At 52.6% G+C, this 13995-nt stretch overlaps 3 protein-coding genes across 5 annotated transcripts in view; 1 reads left to right on the forward strand and 2 right to left on the reverse strand.

Moving 5' to 3' along the window:
* The window catches only part of RNF123 (ring finger protein 123), a 47322-nt gene extending 45775 nt beyond the window's left edge, over positions 1–1547 (forward strand). For 2 of the 3 annotated variants that reach the window (XM_057407635.1, XM_057407637.1), the window contains exons 35-38: positions 203–345; positions 693–787; positions 903–988; positions 1102–1302. In XM_057407635.1, coding sequence (XP_057263618.1) covers positions 203–345; positions 693–787; positions 903–988; positions 1102–1201 — 424 coding nt within the window. In that variant the 3' untranslated portion in view covers positions 1202–1302. The other variant, XR_008971989.1, reaches the window with a different exon arrangement.
* A 77-nt stretch (positions 1548–1624) lies between these two features.
* GMPPB (GDP-mannose pyrophosphorylase B) lies at positions 1625–3846 on the reverse strand. The gene is made up of 7 exons (XM_057407639.1): positions 3612–3846; positions 3489–3537; positions 2734–3035; positions 2579–2657; positions 2356–2483; positions 1981–2163; positions 1625–1811 (listed from the first exon to the last, which is right to left on the reverse strand). Exons 1-7 carry the CDS (start codon positions 3819–3821, stop codon positions 1680–1682), a joined length of 1083 nt encoding a protein of 360 aa, XP_057263622.1. The 5' UTR covers positions 3822–3846; the 3' UTR covers positions 1625–1679.
* Positions 3847–4111: 265 nt separating this feature from the next.
* Positions 4112–13995, reverse strand: part of IP6K1 (inositol hexakisphosphate kinase 1) — a 35258-nt gene continuing 25374 nt past the window's right edge. The window contains exons 2-6 of the mRNA XM_057407640.1: positions 12910–13255; positions 10412–10622; positions 9614–9798; positions 7309–7484; positions 4112–6459 (exon numbers count right to left, since the gene is read on the reverse strand). Coding sequence (XP_057263623.1) covers positions 5950–6459; positions 7309–7484; positions 9614–9798; positions 10412–10622; positions 12910–13132 — 1305 coding nt within the window. The 5' untranslated portion in view covers positions 13133–13255 and the 3' untranslated portion in view covers positions 4112–5949. The remainder of the gene's footprint in view (positions 6460–7308; positions 7485–9613; positions 9799–10411; positions 10623–12909; positions 13256–13995) is intronic.

Consider the following 13995-nt stretch of genomic DNA (forward strand, 5'->3'; position numbering starts at 1 on the left):
CTGATGCACCATATCGATCCCCGGAGCCTCTGTGCAGAGATGATGGAGGAGGAGGAGGATGGCTGCTGCCCTTCAGCTGCATTTGAGCCTGTACTGATGATGCAGGGAATGGGGGGGGGGGGTTGTGTGTGTGCAGCTGGGTGGTGGTTTGTGATCACAGGAGGGTTGTTCCTAGGGCAGAAGCCTGACTGTCCCTCCACAGGGTCGAGCGTGCAACGGCGGTGCTGCTGGCGGACCCCTGTTTCCAGCTGCGCTCCATCCAGTACCTGCTGGGCCACGCTGAGCCCTCAGCCCTGGCAGCCACCGCCCCGGCCACTGAGAAGCGTCATTTCTCCCTGCACACCTGTAAGTGCTGGCCCTGCGATGGGCAGAGCAGGGCTGCCCCTGTGATGTGTCCCAGTCCCCTTCCTTAGCACTGGGGACAGGGGTCCATGGCCCCCTTGCTGATCCCCAGCAGTGGCACTTGGGATGGGGTTGTGTCCAGTGCCTGCTTTCAGCAGTGTTGTCCCTTCGCAGTGCCCCGTGTCCATCTTGCTGCCCCCAGCATGGGGATCCCTGTCCCCAGCACCAGGCCCCCTGCCCTGGCTGGGCACCAAGAGCAGTCACAGCCACTCATGCATTGCCCAGCCACCTCGGGACACATACATATGTGTGTCATATTCACACCACACACACCCAGTTTGTCCCCACAGACACAGATTACATCAGTACTGAGGAGTTGGTGAAGGTGGACAAGATGCTGAACCACCTAAGCGAGGAGTCCAAGCAGGCAGCTGCCACCACACTGGTGAGTGCCCCAGCCCGCTCCCCATGCTCAGCAGCAGCCCTGGCTCCTGGCAGAGCTGCCCTGGGATACAGGGCTTTTGCTGCTACTATTAACTGCCTGGTGCCTCCCACAACAGCCCACCAGTGAGGAAGATCTCTGCCCCATCTGCTACGCACACCCCATCTCAGCCATCTTCAGACCCTGTTCCCACAAGTCTTGCAAGTGAGTAGCTTCCATGTGTGACCCTAACACCAGGGTGACTGCCAGCACCTGCCCCCTCCTCCTGCCCTTCATGCTGTGCTGGGGAGCTCACACTATGTCCTCCTCTGTCCCAGAGCCTGCATCAACCAGCACCTGATGAACAACAAGGACTGCTTCTTCTGCAAGGCCACCATCACAGGGGTGGATGACTTTATCAAGCCAGCCAGCTCGTAGAGCCCAGCCCCACACCACGGGTTCCCCGCCACACACCAGCTTCTCCCCAAATATTCATGCTGCCCAGACCAGGGGGGCTGCAGTGTGGGGCTTGGGGCTGCAGGGAGAGAGAGGCTGGTGGTGGGGGGTGCAGCATCCCACTGCTCAGCATCTGGACCATAGCAGCCCCCTTGCCCCATGGGCCGTTCTCAGGGAGGGGACCCCAAGGCCTCAGCTCTGTGGCAGCACTGGGAACACACGGCAGTCCCAGGCCAGGGCAGGGGGCCGGGCTGGGTGTTCGGGCTGTTACCTTGCCCCTGGCTGGGGCCTGATTTCATGAAATGCAGCATTAAATTATTCTTCCTTATGCGGTGTCTTGAGACATGGGGAGGGGAAGCCAGGCCGGTGCTGGGGAGCACGCCAGTGCTCAGGCCACACTCAGTAGATGGAAATATAAATATTTAATCCAAGCCGGGAGCACAGGGCCCAGTGGGGGCTGCTACATAATGATGCGCGGCTCTGGCACCGACTCAGAAATGGACTTGTGTGGCAGCACGTTGGCCCCGTTGAGGTAGAGCTCGTCGTTGACGATGACATCCTCACCCAGCACCGTCACGTTCTCCATGCGCACCTGCTCCAGAGAAGCCCTATCACGCCTGCCCTGGCTCAGGTCTTGGTGCCACGCTCCTGCTCCTGCCCACAGGCACCAGTGCATCCCTCCATCCCTCCTTGTGCAGCCTGAGGCAGCAGGAGCACAAGAGCTGAGCCCCAGTCTCCCACAGGTGCACCCACGTTCTCACCCATTGCCCCACAGAGCAGCTCCAGCCGACGATGCAGGACTCCAACCAGGAGTGGGAGCGAATGCGGGCCCCCTCCAGCACGGTGCAGCGCTTGATGCGCACCCCATCCTCCACCACCACGCCAGCCCCAATCGTCACATTGGGGCCGATGACGCAGTTAGCCCCAATCTTGGCGCTGGGGTCCTGGAAGGAAGAGCGGCTGTGCTGGGGCCGGGAGGGCAGAGCTCTCAGCCAGAGCTCCCAGCATGGCCCACACCACCCGGACAGTGTGTGAACAGCAGCCCACAGCTCGAGGACAGCAGCGAGGACAGTGGTGGGAAGACAGAAAGTCCATGATGTGTGCTAAAGGCCAGTGTGCCGGGGGCTGGCACTTACCACCAGCACATTCCCTACAACACCAGGCCCTGAGTGCAGCTTCTCAGGGTGCTGAGCCCGCAGCGCCTGCAGGTACATGCACATGCCCGTAAGGAAGTCCTTTGGCTGCCCGATGTCCATCCAGAAGCCTGTGGGAACAGGGCCATTGTAACAGCCACCAGCACAACGGTGACAGTGCGGGCAAGACCTCCCCATGCTGCCTACAGCACGTGCAGCACCTTACCCTGCAGCTCCATGGCATAGAGCTGCCCTTCCTGCGCCATGGCAGGGAAGATCTCCTTCTCAATGGAGGTGGGGCGCAGCTGCAAGGACAGGGCACAGGGCTGAGCCAGGGGCCTGGACCCCCAGCCTGGCCCAGGCCAGCATCCCAGCCTGTACCTGGATGCGCTGTAGGATGCCGGGACTGAAGATATAGAGCCCAGCATTGATCTTGTTGGACACGAAGACACGTGGCTTCTCCACAAAGCGGCAGATGCGGCCGGTGCCGGGCTCACTCACCACCACACCGTACTTGGCTGGCTCCTCCACACGGGTCACCACAAGTGAGCCCTCACCGCCGTGATGCCGGTGGAACTCGGCCAACGCCACAAAGGGGAACTCGCAGATCACGTCGCTGTTGAGGACAAAGAAGGGCTCCCCGTCCTCGGCCAGCAGGTCCCGTGCCAGCGCCAGGGGCCCCGCTGCCCGGCCATCAGTGACGCCACGGGGACAGGTTGAGCCCAACGCCTGGCCTCACCTGTGCCCATCCCAGCTCGCCAGTGCCCCAAGAGCCTCACTCAGTCCCACTGTCCCTGGTCCTTATTGTCAGCCTCTTCTGACACCCCTTGTCCCTCTTATCCTGTCCATGCCCATCCTGGTGTACCCCTCACCCTTGTCCTGCCTACGCCCACCCTGGTGTACACCTTGCCATGTCCCAGGTCCTCACAGCCCTATCCGTCTGTACCGTCCCTGCTCTCGGCATCCCCTAGCCCTACCCATATCCAGACTGCTGTCCTCAGTGCCCCCTCCTCCGGTTGTCCCCCTGCCAACCTCCCACTGTCCACTTCCGTCTAGTCCCCCGCTGCCCACGCTGCTATCCCCTGTGCCAGCCCAAGCCCCAGCGCCTCTATCCCTGTCAGCTGCCCGCACCCTACCTGTGCCCAGCGGCTCCTTCTCGTGAGACAGGGAGATGCGGATGCCGAGCTGCGGGCACAGTGTGAGCGGGGGGTGCGAGCCGGGTGCCGCGGGTCGGGACGGGGGATGCCGGGGACCCTTACCCGCTGCTCCTGCTCCCGCATGGCGGCTCCCAGCGCCTCCGACATGTAGCTCACGGCCAGCACCACATGGGTGACCCCCGCCTGGCGCAGGGCCTCCAGCTGGTGCAGCAGCACCGCCTTGTTGCAGAACTCCACCAGCGGCTTCGGCCGGCTCAGGGTCAGCGGCCGCAGCCGCGTCCCGAAGCCCCCCACCAAAATCAGCGCCCGCATCGCACCGCGCCACGTCAGCACCGCGCGCCGTCCTAGCGCCCGCCACTGCTGACGGCCCGCCCCGCGTCCTAGAAGCGGAAGGGCTCAGCCGCACCCCCAGCCCAGCCGCCAGGAACAGGCAGGCACGGCACACCGCGGACAAAAACAGATCCTTTAATGGTTTTTGGTTCTCTGTGAAGCACAAACGGAGTGATTATTCATGTAAAAACAAACAGGGTTGAGGCTATGTACAAGCTGTGCAGTCCCACTGCCGTGGTCCAAAGGGGAGAGGGGCAGGCAGGGCCACAGGGAAGTGGGGGGGAGGCCGAGATGCCTCCCAGGAAAGGGGCCTGCACCTGCCCAAGCACAGCCCACAAGGGACAAGGGCATGCACAGGGTGGGCTGCGATGGGCAACACGGCTGTTGGGAGGTACCCAAGGCACCCACAACTACAGCCCTTAGCCCCCCTCGCTCTGTCCAGCCACCCCTGCTCCCCAACATTCCCAGGGGCCCTGCCTCGTGCGGCAGTGACTCGCAGAAGCAATGAAGTAACCCAGCACAGAGCAGTGTGGTGTGAATAAAGGTCTTCAGCCAGAGGGGAGTAGTGGCTTAGGAGACAGGCAGGGGTACGGTTCAGGACAAAGCTGGCACTTCCCTTGCCCCTTCCACACACAGTGCCATGGACCTGTGCCTGCTCTCGCTAGCCAAGCACTGACAATTCCCAAGCAGACTGTGCACACATCAAGTCAGGACACATGCGACATGCGAGCATTCCCTTAACAAGCTTTCCTGAAGTGCAAAAAACAAAACCAGACCAACCTCACCAGTACCCAGGCGGCCTCTCCAGCAGCCAGGGTAATGGGAACACCATGGAACAAGTCAGTGACACTGGGGAGGGAGCTTGGGGGTCCCAGCACAGAAACATGGGGTGGGAGGTGATGCAGAGCAGGGTATGGTTTGGTACCACGAGGCCACAGTATCAAACATTAATGCCCTCATCAAGGGAGGCAGTGGGTAACACATGGGCTCAGGGAGGGAACCAAGGCAGCAGAGCACACCCCAGCTGGCTGCTTCACCTACAGACTGGTGGTTTATTTCAGGAAAGACTGACCCCGTGAAGCAAAGCTAAGCAGTCAGGCCATAGCACTGGCTGCTCAGCCAGGTGCCCCCTCACCTGCCCCCCTTGAGCCCCTTACGGAGGAGGAAGGGGGTCAGCCCTAACCATCAGCCTTCCCTTCCATCACCCCCGTGCATGGACCAGCCAGAAGGGCCGGAGGGGAAGAGGGCAGCCTGGGCCTGGAGGGACACACACACGTAGGACCTGTGGGACCAACATTACAGGACAGGAAGGGTTGAAATGGTCCGAAATGCCCCGCTGCACAGCTAGGGTCACGTTAACTGCTACAGATACTATTGCTAGCCCATGAGCTGAGTTCTTGCTTGGTCAATAGGCCAGGGCAGAGTTACTCTTACCAAGCCCTGTGCCTGCCCCGGGCTTGAGCACAATTGCAGGTGTGCAAGCATTCCCTCCCGGCCACAGCTCTGCCAGGGGTTGCATTTGGTCATTTTATTTCCATGTTTGGGTTGGTTACTCACAGTGCCCAAACAGCAGAAAAAAGGCAGCATCAAAAGCAAAGCCCCCTCAGCAAAACCCAGGGCAGAGCTCACACCAAATGAATGGACCAGCACCTGTGCTGCTCACCATCAGCCCCACAGACACTGCCAACTTCCAAATAACTCAGGAGAATTACAAAGGGAAGGATCTCCCAGGGGCTCCTGAGGTAGGAGGCTCCTCATGCCACAGCTCCAGCCCCCCCGGAGAGCCCGGGCTCTCCTGCTTTTTCTTCCCTATGTCCAGGTCCTCCCTCCAGACTGCATACACAAGAAGTGAAGAACCAGGACACCCAACACCCAGCAGGCATCTACAGAGCCTCCTCCAGAAGGCAGAGCTAGTGTGGTTGGAAGCATCGGGTCAGCATAAGGAGCTCTTCCATCCTGCTTCCCCTCAGCTCTTCTATCCAAGTACATTTAAAAACAATGGAGCAATACAATTGTTTAAAACCAAAGTTGTCTGCTTTTTTTCCTGTGGTAGTAGGTGGTTGTGTCTGCTCCTGCCACCATGACAAGATTAAAACGCTGTAGCTCAGGTCTACTGGTTTTCCTCACGCATCTGTTCCATGATGTTGATGAGGCTTTCCAGCCCAAACATGTAACCCATGTCAGGTCCATCATGCACCGTGGGGTCATCGCGAAAGCCTTTGAACGTGCTATGTGCAAAGTCAATCATACGCACATCCACCTTGGGCTGGGCCGAGGAGCTGGGCTCTGTGCTGCCACCATCCTGCGGGCTCTCCGGGACAGAGCTGTCCACCCGCTTCAGGCGCATCTCTGGACGGCGCTCCACAAACATTCCTGCCCTGCTGTCCTTCCCATCATAAATGATGAGGAGGGAGCTGGAGTAGAAGCGGTAGGAGGCCTGTCTTTCCAAAACTGCCTTCAGGCTTCGCAGTTTGGTGAGGATAGGCTCAAAGAGGTCTTTGCGAAGCTCAATGCCGTTGTGGAGATACTGGTAGAGAGCATTACGGAAGCCCTCGATGGAAAGACCGCGTCCATAGTACTTATTCCTGCATAAGTAATGCCCTGTGTCCAGCTGATAGACCTGGAACACCAAAAGAAATGCTTATCAAGTGGGAGCAACAGGTTAAGGTCACACACAGAGAGCCCTGAGCTGTCCTGCACTGACAGGGCAGAGGGGACTCATTCTGTCCCCACCAAACCCAAGAGCAAGCAGGAAACAGCTCTGCCTGTTCCCTGAACTCCACAGCAGCTCAAGGGTGCATTCCACAGGCACAGCCACAATGCCCAAACACTGACAGTCTCTTCCAGGACACCATCAGGCATCTCATCAGTCTGAGTGTCCCCAAGAGGCATGGCACAACAGACCCCAAAGGCTTAGAAAGCAAAGTCTTACAGCAACTTGGAGCTGCCAATACATTACTGCCGCCATTGTGTGGCATATGATTAATGAGGGCACCTGACTGCTTGTGAGTCTGTGGGCAAGATCCTTCTGCAGGCACGGAAAAGAGCAACAACTGCACAACAGCACCAGCAGCAAATCCTTGCGTGCAGGGCCCAGCCACAAGAAGAGGGCAACTTTTCAACTTTCACTTCAGTACAGAAGCAAATGTCAGCAGCTGCTGGGATGGGGGGGGACACGTCCCTCCCCAGGCACCACAATTCTAGCTGAACAATACGCCACAAAAATAATTTTATTAAAAAACACTGTAACTGTGTGTGAACCAAACAGCTTTGGCTAAACCAGGCCATCTCAGGAGAAGTAGGTTCCTTTGTCCTAGGGCTTAGGAACAAAGACAAAAAGCATGTCGCATGAACACAGGTGTACTTACCTGAAGTGGGAGACTCAGTGCTCAGCAGAAAACACTAACTGGAAGGTCTAACAGGGCTGCAAAGAGAAACATGCAGCACCTGCAGCCTTGGGGATCCCTACCTGCATCCCACACACGCGCACGCCCAAGGTGGCAGAAGTGCTCTGTTCACACTTTTTCATCTGCCGAGCAGCCTTCTCCTCAGATGCATCATCTCCGTGCTGTCTGGTCCCCATCTTCAGATCAAGTACACAGGGAAGCCTAAAGTGATGCACCACGTTCTCCAACAAAAGGAACTCTGGGAGACAGGTCAAGGAGAACTCACTTGCCAGAGACACCACTCCCTGGGACATCACAGACAGGGACAGGCAACAAACAGACAGCACAAACTGGGAGGTGAAGAAAAGGACAAAACCCAAACAGCAAGAAGATCACATGCAGGGTACTGGAAACGCAGCAGGAGGAACCAATGAGCAGAACTCTAATGTCAGAAAAGACATGGTATGGGAATAAGAACTGCTGATATATTAAGCAAGAGCTTAAGGTCTACTGAAATTAGCAATTTAACCATATGGATAAACAATACAATCCCCACGGACTGAAAACTGAAGGCCCAAGCAATAGCACAGTACTGTTGCCCAACACATGGGGGGGGGGGAACTGAGGAGGCTACAAAGACAGGAAACAGAACAGTAATGGGAGCCTTTAATTACCAGCACACACAATCAGAGCACAGACTGAGAACAAGCCTGAGACAATCAGTGCATCAGCTTGTGCCAAAGGGAAGAAAAACAACCCTGAGGTTTGCCCTAAGTAGCCCTGGCAGGGCACAGTTCAACGTGTTATGCTGAAATGGCAACCAGAGCACAGCCAGATTAAACCTGCAAGGAAGTTTAACACTCAGAAAAATCTATCATCAGCTATGCTTCATTTTGAAAGAGGAACTTTGTAAGAATAAGGAACTGTGATTAAAAGGGACAGCTGAAGGGAATTGCTTCTCTGCAAGTGATGCAGGCTATTTAAAAATAAAAGCTGGAGGCTCAAAGTACACACTTGAGAATAGGAAAAGGAAGCCCACACAGTTAAAATGGTGAAGAATACAGCTATTAAAAGTAAGTTTGTTCCTATGTGAGGGAAACAGAATCAAGCTCCAGCAGGTGAAACAGAAACAAACAAAAAACCCACAAGATGACAAGTTCAAGACAAAAAGCACAAGACTCATTTGCAAAGGCACAGAACATAACAAATCCATCTTCAACCATGAGCAAACCAGCCAGACCGCCCAAAGAGGTTAAACACAAAGTACAAACGGAGCTACAGGGGAGACGGGTGGGATAGGGGTGTGAAGAGACCCCCTAAAAGAGAAATAAAATTAGTGTTTTGCTGCTTTATTTACTGGGTGAAAGCTATGGGGATTCCAAAGACAGAACCCTTCTTTCTGAGCTCATAGAATCCTCAAACTGAAATGCCAAGAGAAGAAACTGTATGGCAAACAGAAAATAAAGAGATGTGTAACTCATTTAACTCTCTGCCTTAATACCAGGAGACAGTGGGGCTACCACAGCACTAAGCTACACTGATCTGGGGAACTATAACCTAGCCTGAATGGTGTTAGAGCCAGAGTTGCCAGCAGGGTCTTTGTGTGAAGATCTACTCTGTTCCACAAGCAATCCACAAAAGTGAGATGAGAAATCTGCTCCAAGTACTAGTTACTCAAGGCTGCAAAAATGAGGAACAGCTGTGCAGAACTTCACAAGGATCTTATGAGCCTGATGTGGCCATTAAATGGGCAGACAAAATCCACTCAAGTTTATATGCAAGATGATAAACATATGGAGAAAAATATTCATGTATAAAGCAATGGGTTTGAGACAATTATTACCAGTCAGGAATGGGATCCTGGGGTAATGAAATCGTATTTGGAACAAGACAGTGTGTTAGGAATAATGAGGGGGAAAGAGACACAACCACATTAAACAACAGTGGAAATCTCTGGCTCAAATGCCCCTTCTGTATTGTGTGCAGTTCCGGTCACTGTCTCCAGAAGGACACAGTTCAACTGGAAGAGACTCACAAAAGGTGACAAAGACATAGTTCCCTCCTAAGGGATTACTGAACAGCACAGACCTGATTCTGCTGCCAACATGAAAAAATACAGTTCAAAACACAAACCAACAAAGAGAAGGATCAGAGAAGAAAGAAAATGCGGGATCTAATCAGAAACACAGCTTCTCTGAGCATCAGTGTCAGACATGTGCCACTGTATGGGAAGCAGAAAGAAATAGTAAAAAGAAACTCGTAACACCTTTGCTTGTGTGAAGGATAGGAAACCCAAAGGAAATGCAGGCCTGGCTGCCCCAGGCACAAACATGTAAGGCCAAGGTAGCAACAGCAACCTGACACTTATTTCTGCTTCCCAAAGGATACTGTAGAGTTTTCGGTCCTTGGACTCCGACCGCATGCGGCTCAGCTGCTGCTTATGACAGCGTAGGCTCCAGGGATTATAGCTGATCTTTTCAGAGCTCAGACCACTGTTCCCATCCAACATCTGAAATGGAACATCTGAATGGATGTGCAGGTCCCCCCTGGGACTCTTTGTTTCCTGGATGCTGCTGGTAGAAAGACAGAACAAACTTTCCTGTTAAAATCCACACATTCTCCAGATACCTGCAAGTGTCACATCCTCCCCTTGCACACAATTATTTCCTATTCCTTCTCCAGCCACATGCTTCACACAATTCAAATCTTATTAACAGCAAATCTTCACTAATACCCTGAGCTGTGGATTCACGCTCAAGGATCTGGTCTAACATCTCTGCTAGGTTTTATTGTAATGATAGAGTAACAGGAACATTTGTTTCTCAGGGAACTCTGGCTGGTGTGAAGATAGAGACCCATATTCAAAGCATCCCTGGAAGAAACCTCTGTGTTAATAACCAGGTGGATTAAAGGGTGTTTGAACCTGCTCCACATACTTTGGCTCCACATCCAATAAACTGACAAGGGTTATCCTGTCAGAAGCATTTCACATGGATGAGTTCATCCTAAGCCCAGCAGAACTCTTGACACAGTTTGCAGTGCCCCCATGTGCCAAGTGAGCAAGTGCAAGACAGCCTGAGCACTCTATGCAAGTGAAGAACAACTGCAACAAAAGAAGCACCAGAGCTGAAAGGGGAAGAGAGATTTTCCACTCATCGTGTTGTCACTGGACCCTCCAAGTTTTACCTTTCAGTGCTGTCACTGGCCAGGCCAGGCCTCTCCTCCTTGTGCTCAGTGCCACTGCTTGATCTGTGAAGACTCCGACGCGAGTGCTTGCGTCGTGGCTGGTCCCTCTCTGGCATGTCATCCTGCTCCACAGCCTCATTCTCCACATAGGGATAGGCCACCAGGTTAATGTAACCGTCGCTGTCTCCTTCAAAACACACAGATACCACACCTGCCAAAGACAAGTGGCATGTCAGTTCTGTTTCTCTGGGCAAGGAATACACAACCACTAGCACCCAGATGTTCAACAGAAGAGAGGAAAATGTAGCTCACAGAGCAGCAAAGCAAATCCAGAGCAATGTAAAGGAGGTTTTAAGACTACAAGAACCCAAATGTTAAGCACAGCATAGAGGAGAAATCCCCAATATAGTGGTCTGAGCTGCTACCTGAGCAGTCAGTCAGTAGCAGCAGGGGAAGCTCTGCTACCACAGGAAATGAAGGACAAAAGCGCAGCTGGTAGACTGAGGGGTGTGATTATTTCCTTCCCTTCAGTCTTGCAGCAAATGTCACCAAACTGGAGAAAGTCAAGCACAGCCCACCAAAATATTGAGGAGAGCAAAGCATACAAAATACATATGGTTCATTGGAGCAAGTATCTATGTCTAGAAGCACTCCTGCTGTTGACAAGGACATCACTGGCTGAGGAGCAATGTCCTTGTTTTATCTTTCTCCTCTAAAGAAGCTCTCTAGTATCTCAAGTATGAAGTACAGAGCTCTGAGGATGAGATGACGCTTGCATCTGTTACCACAAGTCAGCCAGTCTCACAGAAAAGGGACCTACAATGTGCCAGGGTTTCCTAGCAATAAAAACAGGAGGGTCTTGAAGTAAAACTACCTCAGCCAGGTGCAGGCAAGCAAGACCATTTGTGTCCTGTGCAGTTTTACCTTCTGAAGGCTCCTGGAAAGCACCACGGTCCAAGGGAAGGTATCAACCTTTAACAGCACAGACTCTGAATGTATCTACCTGGCCAGCCAGAGAGTAAGACAGCTGGCACGCTAGTAAGAGCTGACATCTTCATCTTCAGGACCATCTCCAGCCCTGAAAATGAGGCTACCAGCCCATCTCCTAACCTGCAATGACAAAAATCCTTCACTAGCTTGTGAAGCACTGAAAGCTGCCAGAAGTATCAGACACTACTGACTGATTCAAATAAATCATCACAAAGGCTTGCACTATTTGGATGATGCAGGCCATCATGTTACTGCCCTTCTTTTTCCCTTATCTGCACATGACAATGCTGAGAAGGTTCAGGTGGCTCAACACAACTTCCGAGCAGTTTGGAACTCCAGCATGTCACTACACATATGCCACTCTGAGTGCTCTGGCTGCCTGTATATGGACATCTCCATGAAAGAGCAATCTTATAGTAAGATGTCAGTGCTCAGACAGGAAGTATCCTCCCCAATCTTCCTCTCCTCCAGATCAGCAGGACAGACTTCTGGGACTACCAGATGAAGTCCCACGCTGGGGTGGACATGCATGTTCTATAGCTTTAGGCTACCAGGAAGTATCTGACTTCAAGAAGGCAGATCTCCATCTGGACTATCAGCTTCACCAGTTTTAAATATAACTCCCAAGAAAATCCTGCCATCATATTGATTTGAGTCATTACATAGGCTTCAGCTGAGGTTTCCAATGGGCCACTAAAGCACCATATGGCCCCAGAGTGGTTTGAGGGTACAAGAGGACCCATCTGTTGGAGGCCTTCATTCATGACCTGCACACAGACACAGGTAAGCTGACACTGCTTTGAGACCCTCAGGCTGCAATCAATCAAACAGCAAGACCCCGAACAGGTGGTGGTCCCAGCAAAGCACCGTCTGCCCCAGCACCACATGATGACAAAGAAGGAGAGGCAATAGGAACACTAAGTCCCCCCACAAGGCTGCCTGCCAGCATCACCATCTGAAAGACACAGATGAGCTCCCAGTCTCTTACAGTGATACAGACACTGGAAAATTCCATTCCCTCACAGTGACTGAGGACAAGGCTTCACCTCAGCACTCAGAAAGCAATGCTTCCTGCTTCAGCAGCTTTCTGATACATGTCCATAAAAGAGATGGGATGAGGAAGCACTAAATTATGGGACTGGAAGGTGCCAATGCTCGGTATATGATCTAACTTCATTTACTCAAGGTCAAGGCTGTAATTGACAAATACTTGGTAGTAAAATTACTTCAGTTACACACCCATAACCTTAAGCGTCAGACTACAACTGTTAGTTGTAGTCTGCATACGCTGCACACTGTCTAAAAAGTGAAGCACGCTGATTTCTGCATGCCTACAGAAAAATACTTTTTCCTGTCCATGTGCTCCTACAAAACTGCTAGCCTGAAAAGAGAATTAAAACCAACAAATAAGGCAGCACCAGAAGACAGCAAGACATAAGCAGCTGCAGGAAAATGAGGTCAGGTTCCTGACACATGTAACTGCGTTCTGGAAAGACAACAGGTCTCACCTTTGTACTCAGGTGTGAACTCCTTCATTTCTGGGGGCAGAGATTCATAGAAGCGCTGTTCTCTGGTAATGAGGGGCTTGCAGACAGTGTGGTCGTCATAGCGCATCATGCTGCTGTGGCCACCAACCTGGTGAATGAAAGGCTCCAGCAGGACCCCCCGGTCTCCAGATCGAGTGGCATTCTTGCCATACTTGCCCACTTCCATGGTTTGACAAACACACATTGCGTTGGGCACCAGTTGGACTCTTGGAGCATGGGGAGAGCCACATGGGCTGGGAGGGTGGCTCAGCAGCGGTCAGGCAGACACAGGGGAGAAATCCTGGTGATCTGCTCCCTTACAATGACCTGAAAAAGCAAAGGAGATTCCTGTGAACAGAGGACCACTTGTGTTCACTCTCTGTTGGCTCAGAAAAGGCTCTTGTATTTATTTATATCCATAACTATTCTTCTTCTGTTCTCTGTTTACATCACACTTGCTCCAGCATGCTCTTCACCACCACTTTAATCCCACAGGTAAGCACGCGCTCATTTGGAGGCAGTCTCATATACAGCTTCTCTAATAGTGTTGATAGGAGATGTGAGTATTCTGAGCCTTCCATCTGTAGAAAAATACTATTTCTTTCCTCTAGTTAATCTTATCAGTAAGGCAAGATGGTAATGGGGCACAAACGGAAAGGTACAGCACAACTAAAACCAAGCCTGTAACAGAGACTGTCACAAGCAAAACAAAGATTTCAAGACTCTGAATTCCACTCCTTGTGCCTCTGCATTTTTAACATCTGAAAAACTACATAATGATTCTCTCCTTTATTACTCTAAGCCCTTCAGGACAACACCTATTTCCAGATATTCACAGCACCTACATGCACAACAGGTCCCTGATCTCCAGAGGTAGGCAAGAGAGATCACTAAATCCAAATGAGATTAGAAGTGCTTTGGAGAAGACAGATGCTCTTTTCATGCTTGCAGACTGCCTCACGCAGCCATGGGATGATGGAAAAGTAAAGCCATTCAAATTCTCTCCTGCTGACTTTCCCTTTCCAGCTTAGATCGTAGCTGCTCCTGAGGCTGCTGGCGAAAACTCCA

Source organism: Pezoporus wallicus, unplaced genomic scaffold (assembly GCF_028554395.1).
Source record: "Pezoporus wallicus isolate ANWC-B61680 ecotype Strahan unplaced genomic scaffold, APGP_CSIRO_Pwel_v1 contig_3568, whole genome shotgun sequence".
NCBI classification, from domain to species: Eukaryota; Metazoa; Chordata; class Aves; order Psittaciformes; family Psittacidae; genus Pezoporus; species Pezoporus wallicus.